This window comes from Pavona decussata, unplaced genomic scaffold (genome assembly GCF_977016875.1).
Source record: "Pavona decussata unplaced genomic scaffold, jaPavDecu1.1 SCAFFOLD_38, whole genome shotgun sequence".
NCBI classification, from domain to species: domain Eukaryota; kingdom Metazoa; phylum Cnidaria; class Anthozoa; order Scleractinia; family Agariciidae; genus Pavona; species Pavona decussata.
The window spans coordinates 5,559,767-5,584,214 of NW_028145460.1; the positions used below are offsets into that span (position 1 = coordinate 5,559,767).

The following is a 24,448-nucleotide window of genomic DNA, read 5'->3' on the forward strand; positions in this document are numbered from 1 at the left end:
TTGGGAGAAAATTGCGATAAGAAACTGGAAACAAGCCTGCCATACGGAGCTTGAGCCCGCAGCACGAGCGGCAGTCAAAACTGGTTATCCTACGTCATTAGCAAGTGACACTTCACTGTGGACTAAATGACAATACTATCGAATTTGTTGTTTGGTTCTCGTAAATGGCCTATTTCTCCAACTTTAATAAAGCAAACGGGAAACCACTAGATACCTTTCCCCATCATTCTGGAGCTTTCCACACAGCCACTTAGCTTCACTTAGTGAATAACACCTCACAGCGTTAAAAAGAGACAGAGCGAAAAACCTTGACAACCGCGGCCGTCCGACGCGGGCAGTGCTTTTAAATGAGGCGTTTGCGCTATTACATTCTATACCTGCCACCCAGGAGGAGAACGACAGGTATCCCACAATCCTTTGCGTTTACAACTATATTATCAAAATTTCATGTGACGTCATCAGTCTCTCTGGGGTACGATAGAGCGAGTTTCTGTCACAAATGGCGGCTTCATTGGAAACGTGCTTCCTTGCAAAATGCTCTGCTTGGCGGATAACAAGGCTGATCTACATACACTGCGTGTCAAATGAAGTTTCTAGTGTTCACCTGAAAGGCTTCTCCTGTGCTGTACTTTGCTGCAAGGAAATTCACTGGAGTTACGTCGAGAGCATGTCGAAACGAAGGTTCTCTTTGGTCCCGAAATTCATCGAAGATCGGCCTGTCGATGAGCTGTTCGACAGTTTATTGGGTCCTGTCCTCATTCGAATCAATTGCAGTTGCGACATTACCGTAAGTTTATCATTTTTATTTACTAAAAACGATTCGAATTCATCTGTAAATCCCGAGATGAATGAAAATTTGTGTATACGTGTCGGCTTTTGTTCTCTTGGTTTAACAGATGTGTAAATAAATATAGGCTATTTTGATGTGGATGAAACAGTGCATTGAAAAGCGCTTTCTCCGATTTTTCTACAGTTTGTAAATCCTGAGGACAAGACTCAAGAATCAACTGGAGCTTTGATTTGGGATTTTGAAATTTTGCGTCGAAATTGTTCTGCGGCTGTGGTGCAGGCTTCGACCATTCAGGAAGCCAGTGTGATCGACGTATTTTGTCATCCTGTTGACCTCGCTCAAGCAGAATGCAACTGCGGCAATTTCAAGAAGTTCCCGTACGGGTGGAGTTCGAACCAAATAATATAGAAGACAAAAATGCCATCAAATGTGATGTTTATTTTGATGATGGCTGGCACATAATAGGCTACTGTGGTGTAAACAAAATTCCCAAGCTAAGGAAAGCAATGAAAGGGAAGGAAATTAAATGTTTGTTGTTGTTATATATTAAGAGGGAATGGATTCCCTGTCAAAGTAAATTTAGTTTTTATGGATCTGTCAGTGTTGTAAAAAGGGGGCAATGGGAAAGGGGCAGCCCTCAAAATCATTATAACAGCAACCTGGATTAATAGTCAAATAAGGGATCAACCAGATAGTGGAAAAATTGGTATGAAAACAAGGATTAAAAGTCAGTTCGCTAGATATCTCATCCCCAAATTTATGTTTTTTTTCCTCTAATGTACAAATTATGTACAATAAATGCACAGTTGAACGACTTGAACCTCCTGCCTACAGACCCCATGAGGGCCACATATCAGTATCTGTTTTATTTCAGAACTGAAGAAGCCAAGTGTCTGCTTACTAGAGGCATCCCCTTGTGGAGGTTTGATTTAATAATGTAGTGTTCGTGTGGAACCTCGAGTGGCCGCTTAAAAGGGTCATACTCCTACAGAAGGCATGCATTAGAGGAGGTTTGACTGAATACCCTGTCTGAATACTGATGCAGTCAAATCTCCGCTAACAGACCTCCTCCGCTAACAGTCACATGTAGGCACATAACCTCCCATAAGTAGCCACCTCTCGTAAGAGGCAGTCAGCTGTGGTCGCAGTCACACATGAAGAATTCTAAAAAAATGTTTAGGAAGTATGGGACCCTATATTTACTTTGATCAAGACTGAGACTCTAGACAATTTTTGAATGGTTATTTTTAATTTTAACATTGGATTCCCACATCAGCACTGTAGATTGTACTATGTTTGGCTGTAATAATCTTCAAGTTATAACAGCTGTCAGTACTATCTGGAGAAAATTACAGTCATGTATGAATACAGTAAAAACCCACGTAGAAGAACCTAGTGATTTAAGAACCTACAGGCTGAAATTGGGCATTTTAATACCCAAATATATATTAGAACCTATCCAGCCTGGCAAAGAAAAACAGGTTCATATACAAAAAAACACTCTTATTTTATAGCCAAAATACTGGATTTTAATTGTTAGAAATTGTGAAATTTCTGAGAAATATACCATGAAAATTATTTGTTTAATACAGTATGTAGTACAATGAAGAAACTTCAAAATTGAAAATCTTTCAAATACAGAGTATAGAATATGTACTGTATAAAATTATACTGGTGTAGTCTTGGGACTTGAATCTGTATAGTGCCCTGACTTTTGCTCATGTGAAATGCATTACTGCTTGTCTCAAATAAGAACCTACTAAGAACCTAATCAGCCTGACTTTGGAAAAACTACCCCAAAATATAAGAACCCATTCAGCCTGAACCCAAAAATTCTAGGTTCTTAACCTTATACGTGGGTTTTTACTGTATACCACATATGCCATTAACAATGTAACATTAGGAACATTTATGTTCACAGGGTATATTAAAATACTACATGACTTTCTGATGTGCCATTATGCTTTCAATAATTTTCCTTATTTCAATACCATGAAGGGACAATAAATATTCTTTTAATCTAACAATTTGTTTTTGTTTATTTTACTTGACATTTACATATTTTGATGTCCTAAACTGTGTTTTTCCTAGTCCCTTCTCAATCTAATTTTTCTGAATTATTGATTCTATGCACAAAGTGAGGATCCAAATTATGGCCTGATTACACGAGCCGCACTATGTATTAGCAATGTCAGCTATGTCTGAGAGGCAGATCAGTTTCTTGATAAATTGTGGCAAAGTAGAGACACCTCCTGCCAGACCCTGGAATATGGCATCTTTCAAATCTGATGGCACATTTAAACAAGGAATCTCATTTGGGGTACTGCTGCAGTACTGGGACAGGTACTGCTGCAGGTGTCTGCTGGTCTGGAGAGCTCCTGTTAGCCTGCTTGGTTGTGGCGCCAAGGTCAGCTCCTCCAAACAGCCACTGAGTGTGAGGTTGTAGGCTTCCTCTGCTGCCTCCAAGGTTTCAAACTTTCTTTTAAAATAAGTACATACTCTGCCTCTGACCCTGGTGTATGAGAAAGAAAGAACCAGAGTATATTTATCCATCAGCCATATCTTGACACAATACAAAAATGTTGTCACGGTTTGAAATTTCGCTTCAAATATAATTTGAGAAGCCAGTTTTGCTCAGGGGTGAATAGAAAAGAACACTAATTGTGGAGATTGAATAGCTAATCAGAGTGTGCATAAGGCACCATTTCAGGGTCTCCGAAAGCAAAAAAAAATACTCAGCTAGATTGAGATTCCTTGAGTTGGTTCATTAATTTAGTGGAGGGGGAAAATTAAAGTTTTAGAGTGAGGTGGTACCCAAAATTTATCATCAAAAATGGCAAGTTCAGTTTTGATGAACGTATCAATCTTTACTCATCTTTATGCGTAAAGTGTAAGCCAACTGAAAGGGAACAATAATACTCATTTAGAAAATGATTGCAGCTGAAACTATTATCTTTATTACTAATACAATGGTGGTTTGTACAGCTTTTACACACTGAATATTTTGAAATTTGAATAAGGAACATACTTGTGAGAAGAACATTCGCTGATGTACTTGTCTTGATATGGGAAGCTGCATCAGCCCAAAAATCACTAATGTCTCTAAAAGAAGGTCATTCTGTAACTATCTCTCCATACTTTGGGTCTGTTCTCCCAATTCCAATAAACTCCACAAGAGCCCTCTCTTCTTCATATGTCCACTTGTGTCTTTTCACCGGTGACTTCCGAAGGGGCTCACAATGGAACATTTTGCCTTTGTAAGAATATGTTTGGCCACCTAAGGAAAATATTCGTTGCTTTCAATGAAACGGGACAGTGGTATAAACAACATAAATTTTAATTATAATTTGTCACTCACCTTTCGGTTTAGGCTTTTTGATGAATGCTTATCTGATGTCCGCCGGGCTGGTGATGCACACTTGCTTGAAAATAATGTTTTACGTGTGGCCGGCGACGATGTATTACGAACTCGCTTTTTCTCAGGCTTTGATGGTGTCGTACCCGAGGGAACATGAGTGCGTTTGGCACTCAAATCTTTGTCTGGCGAATTTTCCATGATAAACCTAAAAATTAACACACAAAAGTTTCTTATTATGAGTTCTGTGAAACAAACTAAAACGATAACTTCACTCATAGTTCGCTAAAAAAGCGCAATAAAGAATCAAAAACACATTGAAAGTTCAATCTACATTGAACGCAGAATCGCCATGTTTGTTATCATGTGAGATCGGAAATCGGCGGTTTGGACCATTTTCGAAGGTTCAGAAATGCGAAAATCGTGGGTCACTAAGGGTCACTATGGGTCAAATAAGTCCAACTAACTTTGATGTTTTGAAATTTTAATAGTATGTATAAATCATTTAAGCAGAAAGAGAATTGTGGATTAATTTATGGACCTCATTGAAGCGATCGTTACGGATGAATGTCAACATTGTTATGCAAATCAAAGCAAAAAACCTTTTCGGAACTATTAATTCCTATAGAAAACATTCTGATTAGTCAAAGAGATCGTAAGGTTGTTGTAAAAGGTTCACTTACCTCAGAACAACGCTTTACCTCTGAAAACATCCACGTCGAAAACAGCCATAATCTGCCACGTGTCGAAGGAAATCCGCCATTTTTATGAAACCGGAAAATGCAGAGGATTGTGGGATACCTGTCGTTCTCCTCCTGCCTGCCACCTTTTTCTGAGATATAGGCGTGAGATTTTTTTTCGTGGGAGTGCTGGGAGTTTTGAAGACGACACGATCCTTTCCGAAGATTCCCGGAGAAGTCCGAAGTCTTCTGAAGACCTCCGAAATCTGCCGAAGACGTCCGAAGTCTGCCGAAGGCGAAGGACCGACGTTAGTTGATAAAATCAGCGCTATAGTTTTAAAATCGGAAAGTTTTGGACTGACATTTATTCATTTTATATTGGTTTTCTTTCCTTACATGGGTCTGAGTTAACATACTTTTGGAAATTGTGTCAAGCAAGACGGCAACAACTCACATTTTTCAATCAGGCGTGAGAAATTGGCCCGCAAGCGTGAGCCGGCGTGAGATCGAAGTTTTCAACCCGCAGGCGTGAGACTCACGCCTAAGGCGTGAGAGTTGGCAGGTATAACATTCTATGCGTTTAAATACAAAATATAGCACTAAATAAATTAATAAATATGTATACAAGTATACAGAATAAAATCATTCACACGACTGTATACGCATGATTTTTATTAAATTTAGTTTGCGGCTTTATGATGTATCCGCGAAAAAGTTTCAATTTTCTATTTTTCATTTGGTTGTAATGGTTGATAGCATGCATTACTCACTTTTTTCGAGTCACCGCCCCGAGCTTGTTGTGAGTTATCAGCGAGTAAGCCGTCAGTATCTTTTTAAGCTGAGAATCTGAGTCTCACAACAGACATTTCCAGGCCAGATTTGGGAACTGAGTTCGCACAACATGTACCTCTAATATTTGCTAAAATATTATAAATATCTACCTCTTGCCCTGAGTTTCAAGTTCAGATTCAAAAATCCAACCAAGAAGAACAATTAGGTAATGAACTGGCCCGCAGGTAGTGAGTGCTAATCTAGGCAGGCCAGACTTTCAAATCACTCTCTTACTAGTTTATAGTAGTTAGTAGCTAGTTGTTAAAATTTCAGCTATTTTCATTTAGACATTTCACCTATAAATTTAGACTTAATTCCTATTCTTGTTATTCAGATTTATGAAGATAATCCAAACCCTGATTCAAAACAGTATAAAGTTTAAGCCCCAAATTCGCATTATTTCCCTTATTATTAAAACTTTGCGCACCTGTCAGACAAGTAGACTTCATAAAACTGCAGATTGTTCAAAAATCAAGAATAATAAATTTAAAAATTCTAAATCCTGTCAATTATTATATGTTCCTCTTGACCCAGAGTTTTTGAACGTTTTTTGTTGTTCCTCATTATGAAAGCCAACACTAAAGAAAACCATATTATATTAACTGATATTAGTATAAGTGTTCAGCAATTGTTATCAATCTTACATGTCCAGACAACTCTTGGCACTTCATTATTTTTTATCATGTTTGAAACTCAATGCACAAGGAACAACCTAAACTACAATAATTATTGTGGATGTGATGAGCTAATGCTAAATTTCTGACAATGGCTACATCATGAAGCCCAATCCTTGATGGGATTTTGCAAGGATATATCCTTCAGTACTTATTCACAAAAGCTACTTAGAAACAACTATGACAGGTAATTAACACATTCATCTCATAGCCAGTATTCCCATCAACCTCATTATCGGCCTCCCAACTGATTGTAGCTTTCTCCACATGCTCCTGTTTACCATCCCTCATTCAATGAAATATACTGTAGATGTTATCAATCACATGGGATCTATTTATGTTTGGCTATTTACTGTGTTGCATCTACTGTTTCGAGTCTCTTGTAATTGCCAAAGTCATTCTTCTTTTATTTAGTTTTGCTTATTTTTATTGAATTGCCACAGAAGCCAACAAAATATACAGAAAAAAACAACAACAATAACAACAACAACAGATACAGAACAAGTACAAAAGAAGGAGGGGTATGGCAGGGGGAAGTAACAGGGCTGGGTTCCAATTGACAACTGCTCCAATATAACTAAGAAAGAGAATAAACACCCTGAAAACAAAGTCAACAAGATCCACGAAAAACTAACAATAATAAAGAAATTAAGAGGTTATTCGGGGCATTTTTTTATTAGTCAATCGGTTAATAAAAATTGAATTTTCACAGGCGTGCATTTCCTTCTAATATTTTGTCTGGCTTTTTACTTTTGCTGTTTCTTTGTTACCCTATCTCAAACTCGCCCTACACGTACCTTCCACCTCTTACTCATGGCATTCACTAACTTGATAAAAATGTCTGATGTTTGGCATCCATAAATTCTTACTCTAGCTCAAATGTGGTGGGGGGGGGGGATCTATTTCCCCTTTTCAATCTCATGTTTGGGGTTCCACCAATTGCAAACATTTTGTTTTAAATGCAATGGGATGCCAAGAGCACTTGCTAAGTTCTGTTTTCTCCACATAGTTTTAAACTGCGCAAAAATATTCCTGTATTAGTGAGCACTACCCATAGGAAACCCGAGTATCTCGGTGCGTACTATTGTTTGCGCAGTAACAATAGTAGGCACCGTCCTTCAAGACATTTAGCAACACTCTCCCACCCACGCACCCTGTCTAAGGGATGGATCTGGCTGGCAATACATTTACCAATGTTATTCAATTTATATAATTTCTTTATTTACAACAATTTAATGGCACAAATCGGTAAATTAAAAGTAAACAATGTCTAAAAAAGCCATAAGGATAATATGTAAAATTTTAGGGTAAAAACACCTCATACTGAGACAGATCACCAATTACCACAACAAAAAATGTAGGGACAATAAATGACAATAAAACTAGCCACAAAGTTAGTAAGTTAATTAATGAAATTATTTAAATTATTAAATGAAATCACATATGTTCGTCGGTTAGCGAAGAGTCCAGTCCACAGTTGATCGATGTAGCCTTCTTATTCCGTTCCGAGCTATTGCTGGGCTGCCTTTCAACATTTTACAGACACTGAAAATAGCCGCACACTTTAAGTGTCTTTTTGAGTTTTAAAATACAAGTGCTGCAGGAGGATTACAAGCAGAGGAATTGGAAAACTCTCAAAGATTTATACTCGTTGATACCTAGCAGAGAAACACGTCGGGAATTTCTATCCCTAAACACTACAGTTCCCACCCGGCGAGATCAGTCTCTCCGAAATGTAAGAACAATTTGAAAAGCATCTTTCACAACCAGAATGTGAAAACCAGCTGTCCGTAAATTGCGCGATCTCCAGTCTAGTAATGGATCCAATGCTGGTCAAAGTTGCGAAAATCGGGAGAGGGAACTCGAGTCCAGTCGGCCAAAGCGTCGGAGTCTTTACTGTGAACCTCACGCGGCGAAGATCGCTCTATACTGGTTATTCAACCGAAAACAAAACGACGCAGTAAATCGATCAATACTTATAGTCGCCGTGCTACGTCGTGAACTTGGTAAAATCAAAAGGACGAAACAGAAAACATCTCCTCAGGGCATGCTAAATATTTTTCTTGCGCTTTCAATACTCACTTCATGTAATTTCTCTTGCTTGGCACAACCAATCACAGAGCGCAGATATCAATGACGTATGGAAACTCTATGGAAACTCAGTTTTGACCCGTTGCTGAAATCTGATTGGTTGATGTAAATTTCAGACGCGCGGACCGTATGGCAGGAGTGTGGAATAAAAAATTAATTGAGAAAAATGGTGTAAAATGCATTGATCGAGACACTTTTGCTAATTTAAAACAACTGAAAAAAGAAATGTTGGAAATATATTTCCCGCGATTACCAAAACAGTTTTGCGCACTGAACTGAACTAAATTTAGTGTTGCTTTGTTGAAACGCGATAAATCCTTCTCATAGTCTCCGAGCTTCAACCTCGGGCTTCAACTTACGCGGTACGGCCACGAAACATTAGCCGTTTTCACACTAGAGACGGATAATCCGTCTAGACGGATAACCTGTCTGATACATTTCCCGTCTAGGTGTGAATTCGAAGACGAATTATCCGTCTTAGAAGTATAATTCGTCTTCAAAATCCGTCTAAATAGACGGATAATCAGACGGATGAAATCAGACGGATTATCCGTCCAAATTGAAGACCGTCCCGTTTTCACATCAAGACGGATTATCCGTCTTAGACGGATAATCCGTCTCTAGTGTGAAAACGGCCATTGAAGCTTGTTTATAGAGACTATGAATTAAATATATTTATACTCGGAATTCCATCAATACACATGGAAGCTGAGTAAGTAGTAATAAATACTGAAAGATAATATAAATGTCTAAAATGTGTGGTTTAAAATACTTCCAAGACAAACTAGATAAATAAGTAGCAAGCAAATTGAGTCAAAGTCAAGATCTGTGCGGTAAAAAAAATCTCTCATTTCTTTTTTTAAAGGCAGCCAAAGAATTACAGTTAAAAATTGGCGTTGACTATAAAAATAAACGAAAAAACGGAAAGACGTCATGCATCTTATTAGCCAGCTGAGAATTAGCACTCATGTAATTCGGCAGGGAATTTTCCAGGGAATTTTACAACCAAGGACTGAGATCTTTTCGGTAGATATCTATTCTGAAGGCGTTTATTGCCTCAGAAATTCGGATCAGTTCAAGTTGAAAAGAAAATGTATACTTTCTTCGGCAAAATGTCACCTGAAAATTTCGTTACATTGCATGGAAAACTAATTCCTTTCGTTTACGGAGGGGCAAATGTCTAGAGAGAGAGCCGGAGAGGACGATTAGAGAAGAAATATTTTATTGGGATGGCCTACAAAATGGATTTGGAAACACAATTATTGGGTCCGGTAAGTATTTATCGGAACTTTCGAGGAAACGGAGAGAGGCGATATCAAAAGCGGCTGTACCTCATTCCCAAGGTCCTCTCCGGCCACTAAGTGACAGCACGCGCCAAATGGCGGGAAAAGTAGGGTTCTCCCTTTTCACTCACTTTTGAGTCAATTTTTTACTGAATGTTTATATTCGACTTCCCTTTACTGTACGTATTTTACTTGGTTTGTAATAGTTAAGTAAAAGAACACTGAGGGATTTCCAGCTGTCCATTTCAAGAATAAGACTGAAACACACTATGAACAAAACTTCGAGATAAAGGCAGGCGTAATTATTGAAATGTCCTTTATCACGATTCATTTTGGAGGTAAGCAATGCTTTTTAGTTTTAAAAGCTTAGATTCAACGCTTTTCATACCCCGTCTTTGCTTGCTTTCACAGATGACCAAAAGCTCTTCTTCAATTTGCTCTGTCCAACGATAATTTTGTATGAAAACATTAAACTTCGATGTGGCTGTGAAGAACAAGGTAAGCTTGTTTTCAAGCGAAAATTTATGACTCTCAGATGTCTTTTGTGCCAACGTTCACCATAAAAACAAATGTTTTCTTTAGCGCAGTTCAAGGAAAAACAATAAACAAAGGTACTTGTTTTCGGTTGTAGGTCTGTATACGAAATTAGCAAAATTTAAACCTCTCTGTCAGAAATGCTTGCGTGTTCCGTCAACCTCCACTGTCCCACGAAAACAGTTGTGAAAGTTCTAGGGTGAAAACTAATTGCACTAGTAAGACTTCACGCTTTAGTGAATTTGTCATATAGTTCTTGTAATACTTGAACCCTCAAACATCGATTAGGTTACAGGTATGAGAAGAAAAGTTAAAGTAAAAGAGGAAAAAAAATCACGAAAACTTACTTTTAAAAACGTTGTCTCTTGTGTTCGTTTTCGATACAGGTTGATCTGTTGGAATGCTTTATTAAAGTCTTGTATAGCGGAACTGACTTACGTTGCAAAACGTTTCAGGAAACGGAATTTTATTCTCAGGCTGAAATTTCTTACCAGCTGTTAGTTTCACGAAAATACCAGCTGTCCTTTCGTTCGCATTTTAACGACATAATTGCCCCTTCGAAACGGAAGGAGATTTTTTCAAGTCATTCTGAGGTGATATTTTGCCGAACAATACTGCAGATTTTCTTTGCGACTAAATGCGAATTTCTGAGGCAATCATTATACCTGTAAGGCCGGGCTAGATCCCAAAAGATATCCACCGAACTGGGAGCCCCTCATGATCTCAAGACCAAAACAAAATTATTCAGTCAAATCTGGTAAAAGAACGTGCAACGTCGTTGACTTGGTTATACACTCAGCTGTTTCAGTCACTTAAAAATATTTTTTATTTAGTTACTGATTTATTATGATTTCCTGTCAGTTGTTATAGATATCGCAGATGAGAATGGCTCCCTGAAAAGCCTATCCGATCGGCCAAATGATCAATATGCCTCAGAATTCCTTCAAGGACGAGGAAATTATGTGCTTCTCAAAGTAACGAGTAAGTCAGTAGCTAAATGGGCTCCTTTCTTGTCTGATCTGAAGTAATTGGCAAATTTAACGACGTTTTTTGGCATTGAATTTGTTTGAACTAATTTATTGATAGGTATCTTCAGGAGCCAAGTTTCCCAACTTCCCCCCTACCCCCCGCCCCCACCTCTTCCCGAAGGGTAACTGGCACGGTGACCGGCTGCCGGCTGCACCTATGTTGATTTTCAAGGTGTCGTTATTTTTATTTTAGTGAATTTTTTTGGGGGGGGAAGGGGGGAAGCGAAGCTGGGGCACAGTTTTCCCTCTTTTTGCATACTGTCTTGATTCAGTACACACGCGTCTCAATTTTCTGACTGATTGGCCTCTGCTAAGATAAGTGTCCCAGCCTGAAATCAAGGGCATTCTCTGACGTCTCAATTTTCTGACTGATTGGCCTCTGCTAAGATAAGTGTCCCAGCCTGAAATCAAGGGCATTCTCTGACGTCTCAATTTTCTGACTGATTGGCCTCTGCTAAGATAAGTGTCCCAGCCTGAAATCAAGGGCATTTTCTGACAGAGGCAAAAATGGTCGTTTGTTTTAATTGCTGAATTCTGTGTCTAAAACAAGCCAAAAATAAAAGACAAGCAAATGAAAACCAGCTCTGAACACCAAAACTTTCAAAATCAACATATCCTCTTCATGCCCCCTTCCAGCTGTTCATTTGCCATTTGAGCTCATTTGTTACCTTTGGTCTCGGCTCATTGACTTCTGTACATACTGTTTTAATTTTTCTCTTTAGAGAAGACAGACAGCGTGACTGGGAAAGAGTTCTCAACATTTGAGCCACTCTTGAACAACCTAAATGAGATATATCCTGATTTGATGTGTAAGTGCGTTCAGATTTCTTAGTCAGAGAACACGGACCAACAGTCTGTTTTCCTTCCAACTTGGGTCAAAGGGTGAAAAATGTTTCCAGTGCACTTAAAAACCCAGGCAAAGAAAATACTTGCAACAAAGGTTACAAAAGTCACATCTTGGATTCTTGTTTTCTTTTAGTCATTTTCAAACTTTAAGTAGCTTGCTACCTTCCCTGGAGTTGCCAGCCATAGGAGTTGGCTCTTGAGTACCAGTGACAGCCCTGATACTAACACCATATTTTCTTGCCATGTTTGAGGTTGGTACAGGGTATTTTGTGAGCCATGATTTGCAGATTTTGGATGCAAAATGAATATTTGGCTGTTTTCTTCCTTGTGAAACAAGATCACTTTAAGAAGCTGAGACAGGTTGTTATTATTATTATTATTATCCCGGACAAGAGATCGAGTTCTGAATGATAAACTGGAATATATGTCAAATAGTTGGGCATAGAATTCATGGTAAGGGTGACTATATGGAGGGTCAGGGTTAGGGTTAGGTGGGTGACTATATGGTACCTTACCATGAATTACTTGTTTATTTGCCATGAACCCATCCCTCTCAAAATGTTTTGTGATAGTAGCCTGTAGGCAAGATAACTGGAGTAGTAGGCAGAAAGAGTAAGTCCAAAATTGTGTTTGGAAAAATGAGTGCGACGGGAGGATGGTGCCACCTTTTTCTACCACGCATAGGTTCTGTGCATCTCTGGTATCCTAAAGCTTTTTAGAACTATTGCTTCATATTGTCTCTGAAAAACGCATGGTTATCCCCAATTTTCTGTTTGGATTTCAATAGCCCTTTTCCTGTACAGTCATAACCTGCGCAAAAATACCTGTTTTAGGAGGCACCTTCCTTAAGCAGCAAATCATTGCCTGTTAGGTGATGAAATAGGCCTTATCACGGTTTTCAACGCCATTTTGACGAGTAGGCAAACACTTTTTGAAATAACAGTGTTTGTATGGAACTCTGATGTCAAATAACTTTCATAAAACATCGCTTCTGAAAAATTCATGAATTGGAAACTTTTGGCACTAGGAAAAGGTTTTTAAGAAAAAAAAATGGAGGGATGTAGCTGTGCCAGAAAGCGTCCAGTCGTGTTTTGAACTTTCCATACATTTCCCTGTATTTTTTTTCCGGTGAACTATTTTTAGAAGCATTTCATCTCTGGTTCACTATACAGACAAATGTATGGAAACGTAAAAATGCAACTAGATGCTTTCTAGCACAGCTACATTCCTCAGTTATTTTCTGTAAAATCCTTTGCATAGTGCCTAAAGTTTCCAATTCATGAATTTTTCAGAAGCGATGTTTTATGAAAGTTATTTGACATCGGATTTCCATACAAACACTGCTATTTCAAGACGTGTTTGCCTACTCGTCAAAAACTGTGATAAGGCCTGCTGGTACATTATGAGATTCCTGTGAAACATGATCTGGACTCTATTTCCCCCTCATGTTTGCCCTCAAAACAGCAACTTAATATACCATAGAAAAAGGAACTGACAGTGACACAAGTTACCCCCATTTCTTTCTTTAACTCCACAGCTAAAGTGCACAACAACAAGGTCAACCCAGATGTTGGACTTCCAATCCAAAGCTTCACGCTTCCTCTTCAGAAAAGTTCACTTCAGACAAGAACCAAACCCACCTCAAGAGGAGGAAACAAGCCAAGATCTCCCGCCCAAAGGACAGGGTCTTTAGGTGGAAGTGCACTGCCTAGTGTCACCAAGATAAAAACCTCTGCCAGACTATCAAAATAGCTCTTGTTGAATGTGCAGTTCCTGAAAATATCCATACTCCCCCCCCCCCATGGAAGGTTTTTTGTTTTGTACCCCCCATCCCCCCAGGAAATTTCAGTTTAGCTTCATACTTTGCTTCTAAAATGTTTACTTTTAAGACCCCCCTCCTCCCAGGAATTTCTAATGACCTTCCATGGGGTGGGTATGGATTTTTTCTGGAACTACACAATACATTTTTACTGACCTAAGTTTTAGTTTCACAGGCAAATGAAAGATTGCAACTTGTGAGGAATTTGGAATTTTAAAAAAAATTGCACAGTGCCAATACATTTAGTGATATAAAAGTAACCTTTTTGTATAACATTTTGAAGGGCCGTTAACACAACAGGTAAAAAATGGTACGGACCTGTGAAAAAGTGGTACGGTACCTATAAATTTTGTAAAGAAACACATGTGCTATTTTGGGTCCATAGGAACCTGTGGACCCAAAACAGCACAGGTATTTCTTTACAAAAATTATGGGTACCGCACCACTTTTCAATGGGCCCATGCCATTAAATTTTATTACCTGTTGTGTAAATGGCATATATGGACCCAACACAGCACAGGTATTTCTTTAGAAAAATTGTGGGTACCATACCACTTTTTAACAGTTTCATACCCTTTTTGCCAGTAGTTTAAACGGCCTTTAAGATAATTACAATGCTTCAAGGTGTGTGTTGAAGGTAATGAACAGTTCAACTTGTATCAGAGACTTCATGAAAATAAAACAAAAAACAAAGAAACAAGACCTCAAATAAGTGACTTTATCCAAAAAGAAACACAACACAATGCAACACAAATTACTATTATTACTGACAAGCTCTGTAACTACTTTCAATTGTTAAAAAAAAAAAAACAGTAAAATAAATATATTCCAATTTGGTAACACTGAAAGAGTACTGCTCAAAGGTGAACGATGACAATGTTACGCAAAAACTGTTTCCTTACTTACATTGTATCTGCAAAACAAAAGTCACAAGTAGTAATTAATGAAAAATAATATTGTTCATGACAGTGTCAATATGGCCTGTCTCGTCTTCCCATTCTAGCTGACTGAATAGCAACATCAATGAAATCTCCTATTTGAAACTTTTTGGACTCTAGAGTAATGGCATCATCAGCTCCTTTGCGTCCGGCTACTGTGGAGCCAATCTCTTTCATAATGAACCCTCCACGGCGAGCATCAGGAAATACAATGGCAAAATCAAACACTGTGCCCCTACGTCTTGCATCTGGATTAACTTCTTTCACTAGACTCATCAGTTCCTTTAGTGTTGCATCTTTCCTATAATAAAAATGTTGCTTAGAATTAGTGCATCTGAAACAGAACATTTTGAACATCAGAGATGGTGTTATTATGCTTTGAGTGAGTCCACACCTGCAGCCATTGGATTTCAAATCTAACAGAAGTTTCGACATGCAAGTTTTTTGGAGTAGGTCTTTATTTTACAAGGGTCGCACTTGAAGGGAACGGAGAGCCAACAAAAGAATCCTCGGCACAAGGAGAGAACCAGTGTCATATTCGAGTAGATCAAACACTAGCAACTGAGTAAGTTTACCCTTTAAACCATAACAGTGATCAGCATCAAATTTCTCCTTGTGATATCAATGCTTATTCAACTCTTGAGGTCATGAGAATTTTAAAAGCGTTGATCACCCAAGGTGAATTTTCGTGGTATTTTTAATAACTCCTCCCCAGTACTTTTATAAGAAAAGTACAGTGTATGGGGACAAGATAGGAGAATTTGATATTTGGTATTACGGGTTAAAGGATTAAGCACTGTACATGGTAAAATAACTTCACTAATAGCACACATTTACAGTGCTCTTTACATGGCGTTAAGTCAGGTTTGCATTAGTGAGAATGCTGATGTGCCCCCACCATTACAACATCTCTTTTTCCTGTAGCCATGAAACTAGGAAGTAAAAAGCTAAAATGGAAAAAAGTGCCCAAAGTGCAGGTCAGTTGATGGAAAGCCTTTGCAACAACACCACTATTAAAATGACATGATTGGTTAATCTACTGACAAATTTACCAAACTCAGTCATGACTCACCCCCTCCTATGGCACTTCCAGCTGTAAAATAATAGCCAAAACACAAGACACACAGCAACCCATAAGGCTCAACCGGACTGAAAACTTTCTTCCAGCCGTTCATCCAATTCATTTGTTTCTGTTCCATCACCGTTATTGTTAAAACTATCCGAAGACAGATATGCCTCACTGTAGGACATTTTTTTAGGCTTAAGGGGTTTCTATCAAGGTTAACCACCACTATATTCCCAACAATACAAGTAACAAGTGCTAACGTGGTTTCATACGTCATTGTAGGATAAACTTGTTCCCAGTCGCTGGAACCATTTGAAAGTCAAATTCATAGTGTTTCAGTGGGGAAAAAAATTTGGTTTTCTGTTTTTTTGGCAGCTTCTCTTCAGTCCATTTCCACAAATGAAAATCTAACAAAAAAGGCCAACAAAATTTGTTTCATATGTACTTTAAAATCCAACAATGTAAATTAAAAATAGCTATAAATGATAACAAAATCTGGGAACTAGAGAGCCAGGAAGTAATTTAAGGACAGCACTCCAGACGTGTGGCCAGGGCTGAGTTGTTCAAAGCATTGATTAACACGAATCCAGGGTTACTACCATGACAACTTATTGGTTTTATTCACAGTTAACCCAGAATTAGTGCTAACTGGGCTTCAAACAACTTGGCCCTGGAACAGAAAATTTCCTTTGGGTCCTGCAACCATTATCTCACTTGCTTACCATGTGTACACTTGGAGTTCATTTGATGGCAGTGCAGTTCGAGAGTATTCATCTAACCTGTTATTTGCAACAAATAAAGAAACAAGAAATTAACAGTCTGTGGCTTTTTTCAAGTGAGAGCTCTATGACCACTCTAGCAACGTGGGGCAGAGAAAACCTATCTAAAAGTACAAAGAGTGACTGGGTTGTTTTTTGAAACTTTTCGAGAACAAAAATGTTGTAAAATGTCTTTCCAGGCACGAGATCTCGTGTGGACTCACAGTCTGGATAGAGAAAACTGTTACCAGTACTTCAAAGACATAAAGAAGGGGGTGAATACGTCTACGGATCGGCGGATTTGGTGACTGTTTTAGCCCGGATTCTGGATTCAGAGCGAAATTTTAATGGATCTGCGGATCCTACGATCACAGCGGATTGCGGTTTTATCCAGTTTTTGGGCCCGGATTTTGGATTTTGGTTGTTAGGAAGTTCAAGTTTGCTCTTTTTTCTCGTATCTACAAGATTCTGTTTCTATATAGACGTTGATTACATAAATATTGCATTGATAGTCATCCTCAACGTTAAAACACAATATCACGCAAGGCAACTCCAACAACTGAAGTCCCTTTGTATCTTGCGTATCATCTAACGCGGCAAACAATTTGCGGATTCAGATTTAGTTGATTTTTTGCGCGGATCGACGGATTCAGCCATTAATTTTAGCGGATCGGTGGATTTACATACCCCTATTCACCCCCCTCCATAAAGCTGACATGCCATAAAGGGTATACATTCACGGTAAGACCCCTTAAGATATTTGTGATGAGATAACATGGAGAAGGGAAGTGATGGACACAACAAGATACATATTGCTCAGGTTAAATGTTGAACTTCACACGAGACAAACTAAACTGAGCGAATGAAGTTCATTATAAGTTCGACGATTGACTCAATTGATCGAGTTCGGACAAAATGTCGCCCGCTGACGAAAGATTCTCTTGTGCTGCTCTGAATTTGGCTCGACGCATTATGTTCGACGTTTGACCCAACAAACCCATTTGGATCAACCCAAATTACAATTTACTTCGTCTCAAAGCTCAATGATGTGAAGTTCGAGTATGACTCGAGCCTAGCCTATATAAGAGCGCTAGCGACCAAAAATCTCACTGGCTGACTTAATTTAGAACATTAGATCTGACTAGCATGGTTAAAATTTACCTGTGATGTCGTCCTTGGTTACAAAATACTCGAAGAAGCAAAGGACAAGTCTATAAAATAAGAATACAAACAACGTCCATGAGCTTTGAAGTCTGGGATAATAGGATAAACGATGGCGATTTCTAGTTTCAGATTCTATCTAACATATTTATGTATTACCTTCTCCCTGTCAACTGAATCCTTGTTTTCATTTGCATCTCTTTCTTTGATTCGATCCCTTTCTCGCGAACGATTTCTTACTCCTCTCGGAGGAGAAGGCGCTCGAGTCCGCGTGTCCGCCATGTTGGTTTGTTCGGCGTACCTTAGTAACCAAGCCTAAGTCTAACATGATTCGATCCTGGTAGGGTGGGGTGGGGTTGTAAAGTAATTCTTTGCGTAAAACTTAGAAAAAACAGTTGTACCTAGCCTGAAACGTTTCACTATAAATTAAGTGAGTTGAGTCGAGTCATACAAAGTTTATATTCTCAGGTACATGAATTGAAAATACCTCCCTTTCTAGGTATACGGAAGGGGCAGCGGCCTATTTACAGTCCAAGAACTAAGAAGATAAGCTGGGGTTACCAGCTGTTCAGGCTGTTTATTTAATCTTTATTTAATCACGGACAATTCATCAGCTACAACTAAATATATCATTACAAAGATAATAATAATTCACTAATAATCGATGTTGATTTAAAAATTAATAAATAGCTGTTTTCCACGAATGCGGTGCCTTAGAGTACTTGTTTGAGTACACGTTTAAATTGCCCAAGGGACTCTGCTCCGGGTGCTTGCCTTACGTCGCACGGAAGGCTGTTCCATAGAATGTCGCCACTGTAACTAGAGCCATTTTTTTTAATAGTTTGCGCGCGGTAATAGAACATTGAGTTTATTGTCAGATTTCCTTATTTATATGCACTTTTTCGTTTTTTAAATCTAGAACATTAACTTAACTTTATTTTATGGATTCATGATTGTTATCTGAACCTGCTCAGGATTAGCGCAAGCTATTATAGGAGTGTAATAAACTAAGCACTTCCAAACAGCAGGACTATTGAATATATATTAAAAGACAAGACAGATGTTTTGAAAAGTCTTTTTATTATTATTTAGAGAACCGGGTATAGTTAGAGATCAGTACCTACTAGAAATTGAATTATTCAGTCACAGACCTGTTCTAGAAGATATCGATTAAATAGAGGAAAGACCCTCGTAGTTATTTACGCAACTTAGCACTTGCGAAAAGAAAGCCTGAAAGAATTTTAGGCTTGAACGGGATTCGAACCGATGTCCTCTGCGATGCCGGTGCAGTGCTCTACAAGCTGAGCTATCAAGCCAACTGGGAGCTGGTCATATAGTGAGTTCGTAATATACTTATGAAGGACGAATACGGAAATGAATATGAATACTTTTTTGAACTACGGGTGAAATATTAAAAAGAAGAAACATCCTCGCAGTTATTTACGCAACTTAAGCAGCTGCGAAAAGAAAAGCCTGAAAAAAAAAAAAAAAAAAAAAAACAGGCAAAAAACAACCAGGCTTGAACAGGATTTGAACCCATGACCTCTGCGATGACACTGCAGTGCTCTACCAAATGAGCTATCAAGCCAACTGGGATCTGGTCATATTGTGAGTTTGTAATCAAGTTACCAGTGGAGGATGAATTTATGAATATGAATATGAATATGAATATGAATATGAATGTAAATTTACTGATAAAAATATATTTGAACTGCGGGTGAAAGATTAAATAGAAGAAAGACCCTCGTAGCTATTACGCAACTTAAGCAGCTGCGAAAAGAAAGCCTGAGAAAAATTCAGGCTTGAACGGGATTCAAACCCTTGACCTTTGCGATGACGCTGCAGTGCTCTACCAAATGAGCTATCAATTAGCCAACTGGGAGCTGGTCATGCTGTGAGTTTGTAATTTACCCGTGAATATGAATACTGATGAACGTATATTTGACCTGCGGGTAAAAAGATTAAAAAGAAGAAAGACCCTCGTAGTTATTTACGCGACTTAATCAACTACACTGAGAGAAAGCATGAAAACATTCAGGCTTAATTGAACGGCCGGATTGAACGGTTTGCCGCAGTTCATATGTTTAATATATGCATATTCACTAAAAGATCAGATCGGTTGAAAGTTTCCTTGATGTTTAACAACTTCACAACGGGTAATTATCATGAAACATCAACGTAACACAGCTATCATTATACAACTTTCACCCGGCGTTAAGACTGTTAGGCAACAAACAGCGTAAGACAGCGGCTAAGACAAGACCAGATGTTTTTAATAGTTATTAATGAAAGGAAATGTGTATATTGTTCACGAATACTGAGTAGAGGATCACGCAAAAACTGCGCGTTAAACAACTTTAACCCAAACATGGAAACCTGGTTCTGGGTCCTTGGCTGGTTTCTCTCTATTCTGACAATAACTGGAAATGGATTTATAATCCTTCTTGTGTGCATCAAACGACAACTTCACACCAAAACCAACGCGTTTGTCGTTTCACTTGCTGTGGCGGACTTCAGTGTTGGGATGAGCGCTGTTCCTGCCTTGTTCTTCTACACCGACCATGCGACCTCTGGCCTCAACTCTCAGCCTCGTTTACCTGTAGGGATAGAGTTTGTAGGTTGGCTCTTCATGGACGCTTCTGTGACGAACTTATGTAGTTTAGTGTTGGATCGCTACCTCGCCGTTGTGAAGCCTTTTAAGTACTTAGTTTTCATGACGCGTGCTCGCGTCATCCAAATGATTTTCTTTCCTTGGGCAATTGCCTTTGGTTTTATTTTGCTCGAGTCCTCTCTCTTCTTTAGCTTAAAAAAGCCCGTTGTTTTTACTGTTTTCCTTTGGCTCGTTATAATCTTCTTCAAGTTCCTACCATCTCTGATTTTAATATTATGCTTTGCACCAATGTTACGTGTAGTGCAAAAACATCATCGAGAGGGACGCGCCTTGGCAAAACAGTTGCGTTTCAACCACTGCGTTTCGTTTAAAACTCACGAGAAGTCTGCGGTTGTGATGATGGGAATTGTTATAGGTTTGTTCCTCGTTACGTGCGCAGTTTATTTGCGTTGTGGCTTTGTAATGCTGCTGAACAATATAGATTCATGTAACGACTTAGAGTATAAACTACCAATTTTAGTCTCGAACTCCGCAATAAATCCTTTAGTGTATGCCTTCTTGAAGAGCGACATTAAAAAGGAATTTAAAAGGATCCACAATAGGATTTTAAGGATTAATAATCGAGTTGAACCTTTCAGTTTACATGTAACGAGGACAGCGGTCAAGTAAGAATGGCAGCGACATCTCGAGCTCGGGAGAAAGATCACCAACAAGCTTATGTTTCTTTCTTTCTTTTCTTCTACTTTTCTTTTATTATTACTACGTTTATTGCGCTAAAGTGTTATGCGTTCCAGAGCAAAGGGCAAAAAAGGTGAAGAGCAGGATTTTGAAACAATTCTACGTGAATCTCTTGGCTCGCTTCACGACATGCAAGCCATTATGCGTGCACGGAAACAGTTGGTGGAAGATTTTAGCTCGTTAAAAGCCAAAGTCGACTCTAATGCCGTAAAACTCTCGGATGTCCAGAAAAAACAGGAATCATTTGCTTTGAAGTACGAAAAGCTTAACGGGGAGTTACACGAGAACAGTTGTAAAATCGAAGAAATCGAGAAAGACCTAAAAGACAACACCTCCATCATCAACTCACTCTACGAAAGGCTGTTGGCCACGGAGCGTTACTCTAGAGGTTACAAACTAAGATTTTCAGTTACAAAGTTCCTGAACGTCTGCAAGAAGACTGCATCGAGAATAATAATGCACCTTTTGCTGTCCATTTACGCAAAATATACATTCATTTACGCCAACAGTTGAAACTATACGGTAAATATACGTTCATTAGCACTTCCATGAACTTCATTAACGCAAATGAATTTTCAATAACGCTACTTGCATATGTAATAATATTCAATAGCATTTAAGAATTGGTTCATGCTTAGCGTGCGTATATCGGGTTATGGATGCACGCGGGAAGTTTGGAGAGCACGAGAGAAGCGTAAGAGTTGCTCGAGGCGTAGCCGAGAGCAACTCTAGCTTCTTGAGTGCTTCCCAAACTTCCCAAGTGCATCCATAACCCGATATACGCACAGCTAAAAGCATGAACCAATTCTTTTATAACACAGTGAAAATAAAATGAATAATTCCTGGAAAACAGGTTTTGTTCCCGATTAATTACAAAAATCTCTGAACAAAAAAAAAAAGGCGAAAATGGTTTTTCATATCGGTTTAATCTTAACGTTTCAGTAAGCTTCGAGCTCTTATAAATATACATTTTTTATGGTGTTGTCTCTCTGTAAAAGTTTTTTAATAACACAGCGTGCGCATGCTTCCCCCATCTGACTTGCACACGTCATCGGATGGACGCACGGCCGTGCGTATGTTGAGAAATGGGAAAGGTAAAATATAGGTCTCGAAGACGAGTGTTCAGTGCCAATATGTAGAAATTATTCCAGACGTTTCGGGCTTAGCCCTTCATCAGTGGAAAAAGATTTACGTTGAGAAATGTACCATGATGACGCCAATAGGAATTAGATTAGGATGCACGCGCGCTATGTTATAATTAAAAATTGGTTCATGCTTAGCGTGCGTATATCAAGTTATGGATGCACGCAGGAAGTTTGGAGAGCACGAGAGAAGCGTAAGAGTTGCTCGAGGCGTAGCCGAGAGCAACTCTAGCTTCTTGAGTGCTCTCCAAACTTTCCAAGTGCATCCATAACTCGATATACGCACATCTAAAAGCATGAACCAATTCTTTTATAACATAGTGAAAATAAAGTAAACGATTCTTGGAAAACAGGTTTTGTTCCTGATTAATAACAAAAAACTCTGAACAAAAAAAAAGGTGAAAGTGGTTTTTCATATTGGTTTAATCTTAACGTTTCATTCACTTCGACAAGCTCTTATAAATATACATTTTTTTTATGGTGTTGTCTCTCTGTTAAAAGTCTTTTAATAACACAGCGCGCGCATGCTTCCCCCATCTGACTTGCACACGTCATCGGATGGACGCACGGCCGTGCGTATGTTGAGAAATATACCATGATGATGCCAATAGGAATTAGATTACGATGCGCGTGCGCTATGTTATAACAACGGATGAACAATTGCACTTTGAACAAGCAAAGATAGCAAATACACTTTCAATCTCGCGCAATGGTTAATCATTGACACCAATAGAAAATCAATTGCACAGTGCTGAAAAAAATCCAGGCTTGAACGGAATTGGAACTCATGACCTCTGCGATGCCGATGCAGTGCTCTACCAATAGGCCATTTTACAGTTGTGTACTAAGTGACCTGGCCTTGGATTGGAAGCGAGGCTGGGGGTGACCTTGTTTTGATACAGACCTCACTGCTTTTCATATGTAGATCATGCTGTTCTTATGCTAACTAGTTTGCATTTACATATGAAAAGCAGTGATGTTTGTATCAAAACAAGGTCACCCCCAGCCTTGCTTCCAACGCAAGGCCAGGTCACAAAGCACACAACTGTAAAATGGCCTATTGAGCTTTCAAGCCAACTGGGAGCTGGTCATTTTGTGAATTCATCTTTAGAGGATGTGAAGACATGGACTGAGTGAAATACAGTCTATGGAAACCACAACTGAGCTATCAAGCCAACAGACCATTTCCGAGTTGCTTTGAACTTTATTATGAAAGCGAGGCTAAGTGTAAAGTTTTATTTTTGTTATGAAAATAAGTTTTCATTCATAATTTCCATATGAAACGTTTTGCACTTAGCCTCGCTTTCATAGTGAAGATATCAGCAACTCGGAAAATGGCATACTGCTGGTCATGTTCATGTCGACTTTTCAGTGGGTGAAACAATTTTCCTATTCGATAATTGGAAATAATGTAACCGTGCCACGGACGACATCTTGTGGTTGAACTGTGGTTTCTTGAAAGTGATTTGAGATTTCACACTCCGCCAAATCCTCTCACACTAAGATTTTCGACCGGCCTCCAGATTCCTTAGTTTCCATCATGTTTCAATACATTTTTCTCCCTCTTTGTTTAAAATGGCAACAAATTCAACCCAAATTACAAAGAAGACACAAACACAACCCATGAATTTTGAGAACGGAATGGAATTCCCCATACAAAGACTATAAAGTAACATTGTATAAATCGATTTCATGCACGTTCATTTTATCAAAATACTATCGAACGAGATGTCCAGAATTGAAAGCTGATGCGAAAATTTGCTAACAAATTTCGATATCAATCTTAAGAAAAAGTAAATTAAAGGAAATTCCCTACAGGAATCTTTACATGAAGAAGAATAGCAAAAAGAACAAAACGGAGAAAAATAGCATTGAAACAACAATTTGGCAAAAGTAACTAGGATTTTGCCTGCAACGGCAAAAAGCTTGTTCACAAAAATCGCAAATTTAGCAAGAATGACAAAGTTAGGACTGAAAGGAGAAGACAGACAAAGTAACAAAGATTACGAAGGCCCTCGTCAAGCCGTGAATTTAGCAAATTTAGCAAAAGTAATAAGGTTTTTTGCCTGCAACGGCAAAGAGCTTGTTCATAAAAATCGAAAA

General features: G+C 38.7%; 4 protein-coding genes and 1 long non-coding RNA gene across 6 annotated transcripts; 3 read left to right on the plus strand and 2 right to left on the minus strand.

Moving 5' to 3' along the window:
• The first annotated feature begins 424 nt into the window (after positions 1 to 424).
• LOC146483801 (uncharacterized) lies at positions 425 to 1,852 on the plus strand. The gene is made up of 2 exons (XM_085105568.1): positions 425 to 787; positions 974 to 1,852. The coding sequence occupies exons 1-2, from the start codon at positions 500 to 502 to the stop codon at positions 1,196 to 1,198; spliced, it is 513 nt and encodes a 170-aa protein (XP_084961694.1). The 5' UTR covers positions 425 to 499; the 3' UTR covers positions 1,199 to 1,852.
• On the minus strand, positions 1,226 to 4,951 carry LOC146483802 (uncharacterized). Of its 2 annotated transcripts, XR_014863767.1 has the most exons (4): positions 4,829 to 4,951; positions 4,149 to 4,353; positions 3,819 to 4,067; positions 1,226 to 3,302 (listed from the first exon to the last, which is right to left on the minus strand). It is a non-coding gene; the product is annotated as an uncharacterized LOC146483802 (long non-coding RNA). The 2 variants fall into 2 exon arrangements; XR_014863766.1 differs by having other exon boundaries at positions 1,226 to 4,067; positions 4,829 to 4,942.
• A 4,848-nt stretch (positions 4,952 to 9,799) lies between these two features.
• LOC146483803 (uncharacterized) lies at positions 9,800 to 14,875 on the plus strand. Its single transcript, XM_085105924.1, has 5 exons — positions 9,800 to 10,042; positions 10,116 to 10,202; positions 11,100 to 11,219; positions 11,989 to 12,075; positions 13,650 to 14,875. The coding sequence occupies exons 1-5, from the start codon at positions 10,015 to 10,017 to the stop codon at positions 13,862 to 13,864; spliced, it is 537 nt and encodes a 178-aa protein (XP_084962050.1). The 5' UTR covers positions 9,800 to 10,014; the 3' UTR covers positions 13,865 to 14,875.
• On the minus strand, positions 14,636 to 18,152 carry LOC146483804 (histone deacetylase complex subunit SAP18-like). The gene is made up of 4 exons (XM_085105925.1): positions 18,014 to 18,152; positions 17,855 to 17,904; positions 16,658 to 16,714; positions 14,636 to 15,170 (listed from the first exon to the last, which is right to left on the minus strand). The coding sequence occupies exons 1-4, from the start codon at positions 18,134 to 18,136 to the stop codon at positions 14,903 to 14,905; spliced, it is 498 nt and encodes a 165-aa protein (XP_084962051.1). The 5' UTR covers positions 18,137 to 18,152; the 3' UTR covers positions 14,636 to 14,902.
• Positions 18,153 to 20,137: 1,985 nt separating this feature from the next.
• Positions 20,138 to 21,137, plus strand: LOC146483805 (histamine H2 receptor-like). The gene has a single exon (XM_085105569.1). It carries the CDS (start codon positions 20,223 to 20,225, stop codon positions 21,132 to 21,134), a length of 912 nt encoding a protein of 303 aa, XP_084961695.1. The 5' UTR covers positions 20,138 to 20,222; the 3' UTR covers positions 21,135 to 21,137.
• Positions 21,138 to 24,448: the final 3,311 nt, after the last annotated feature.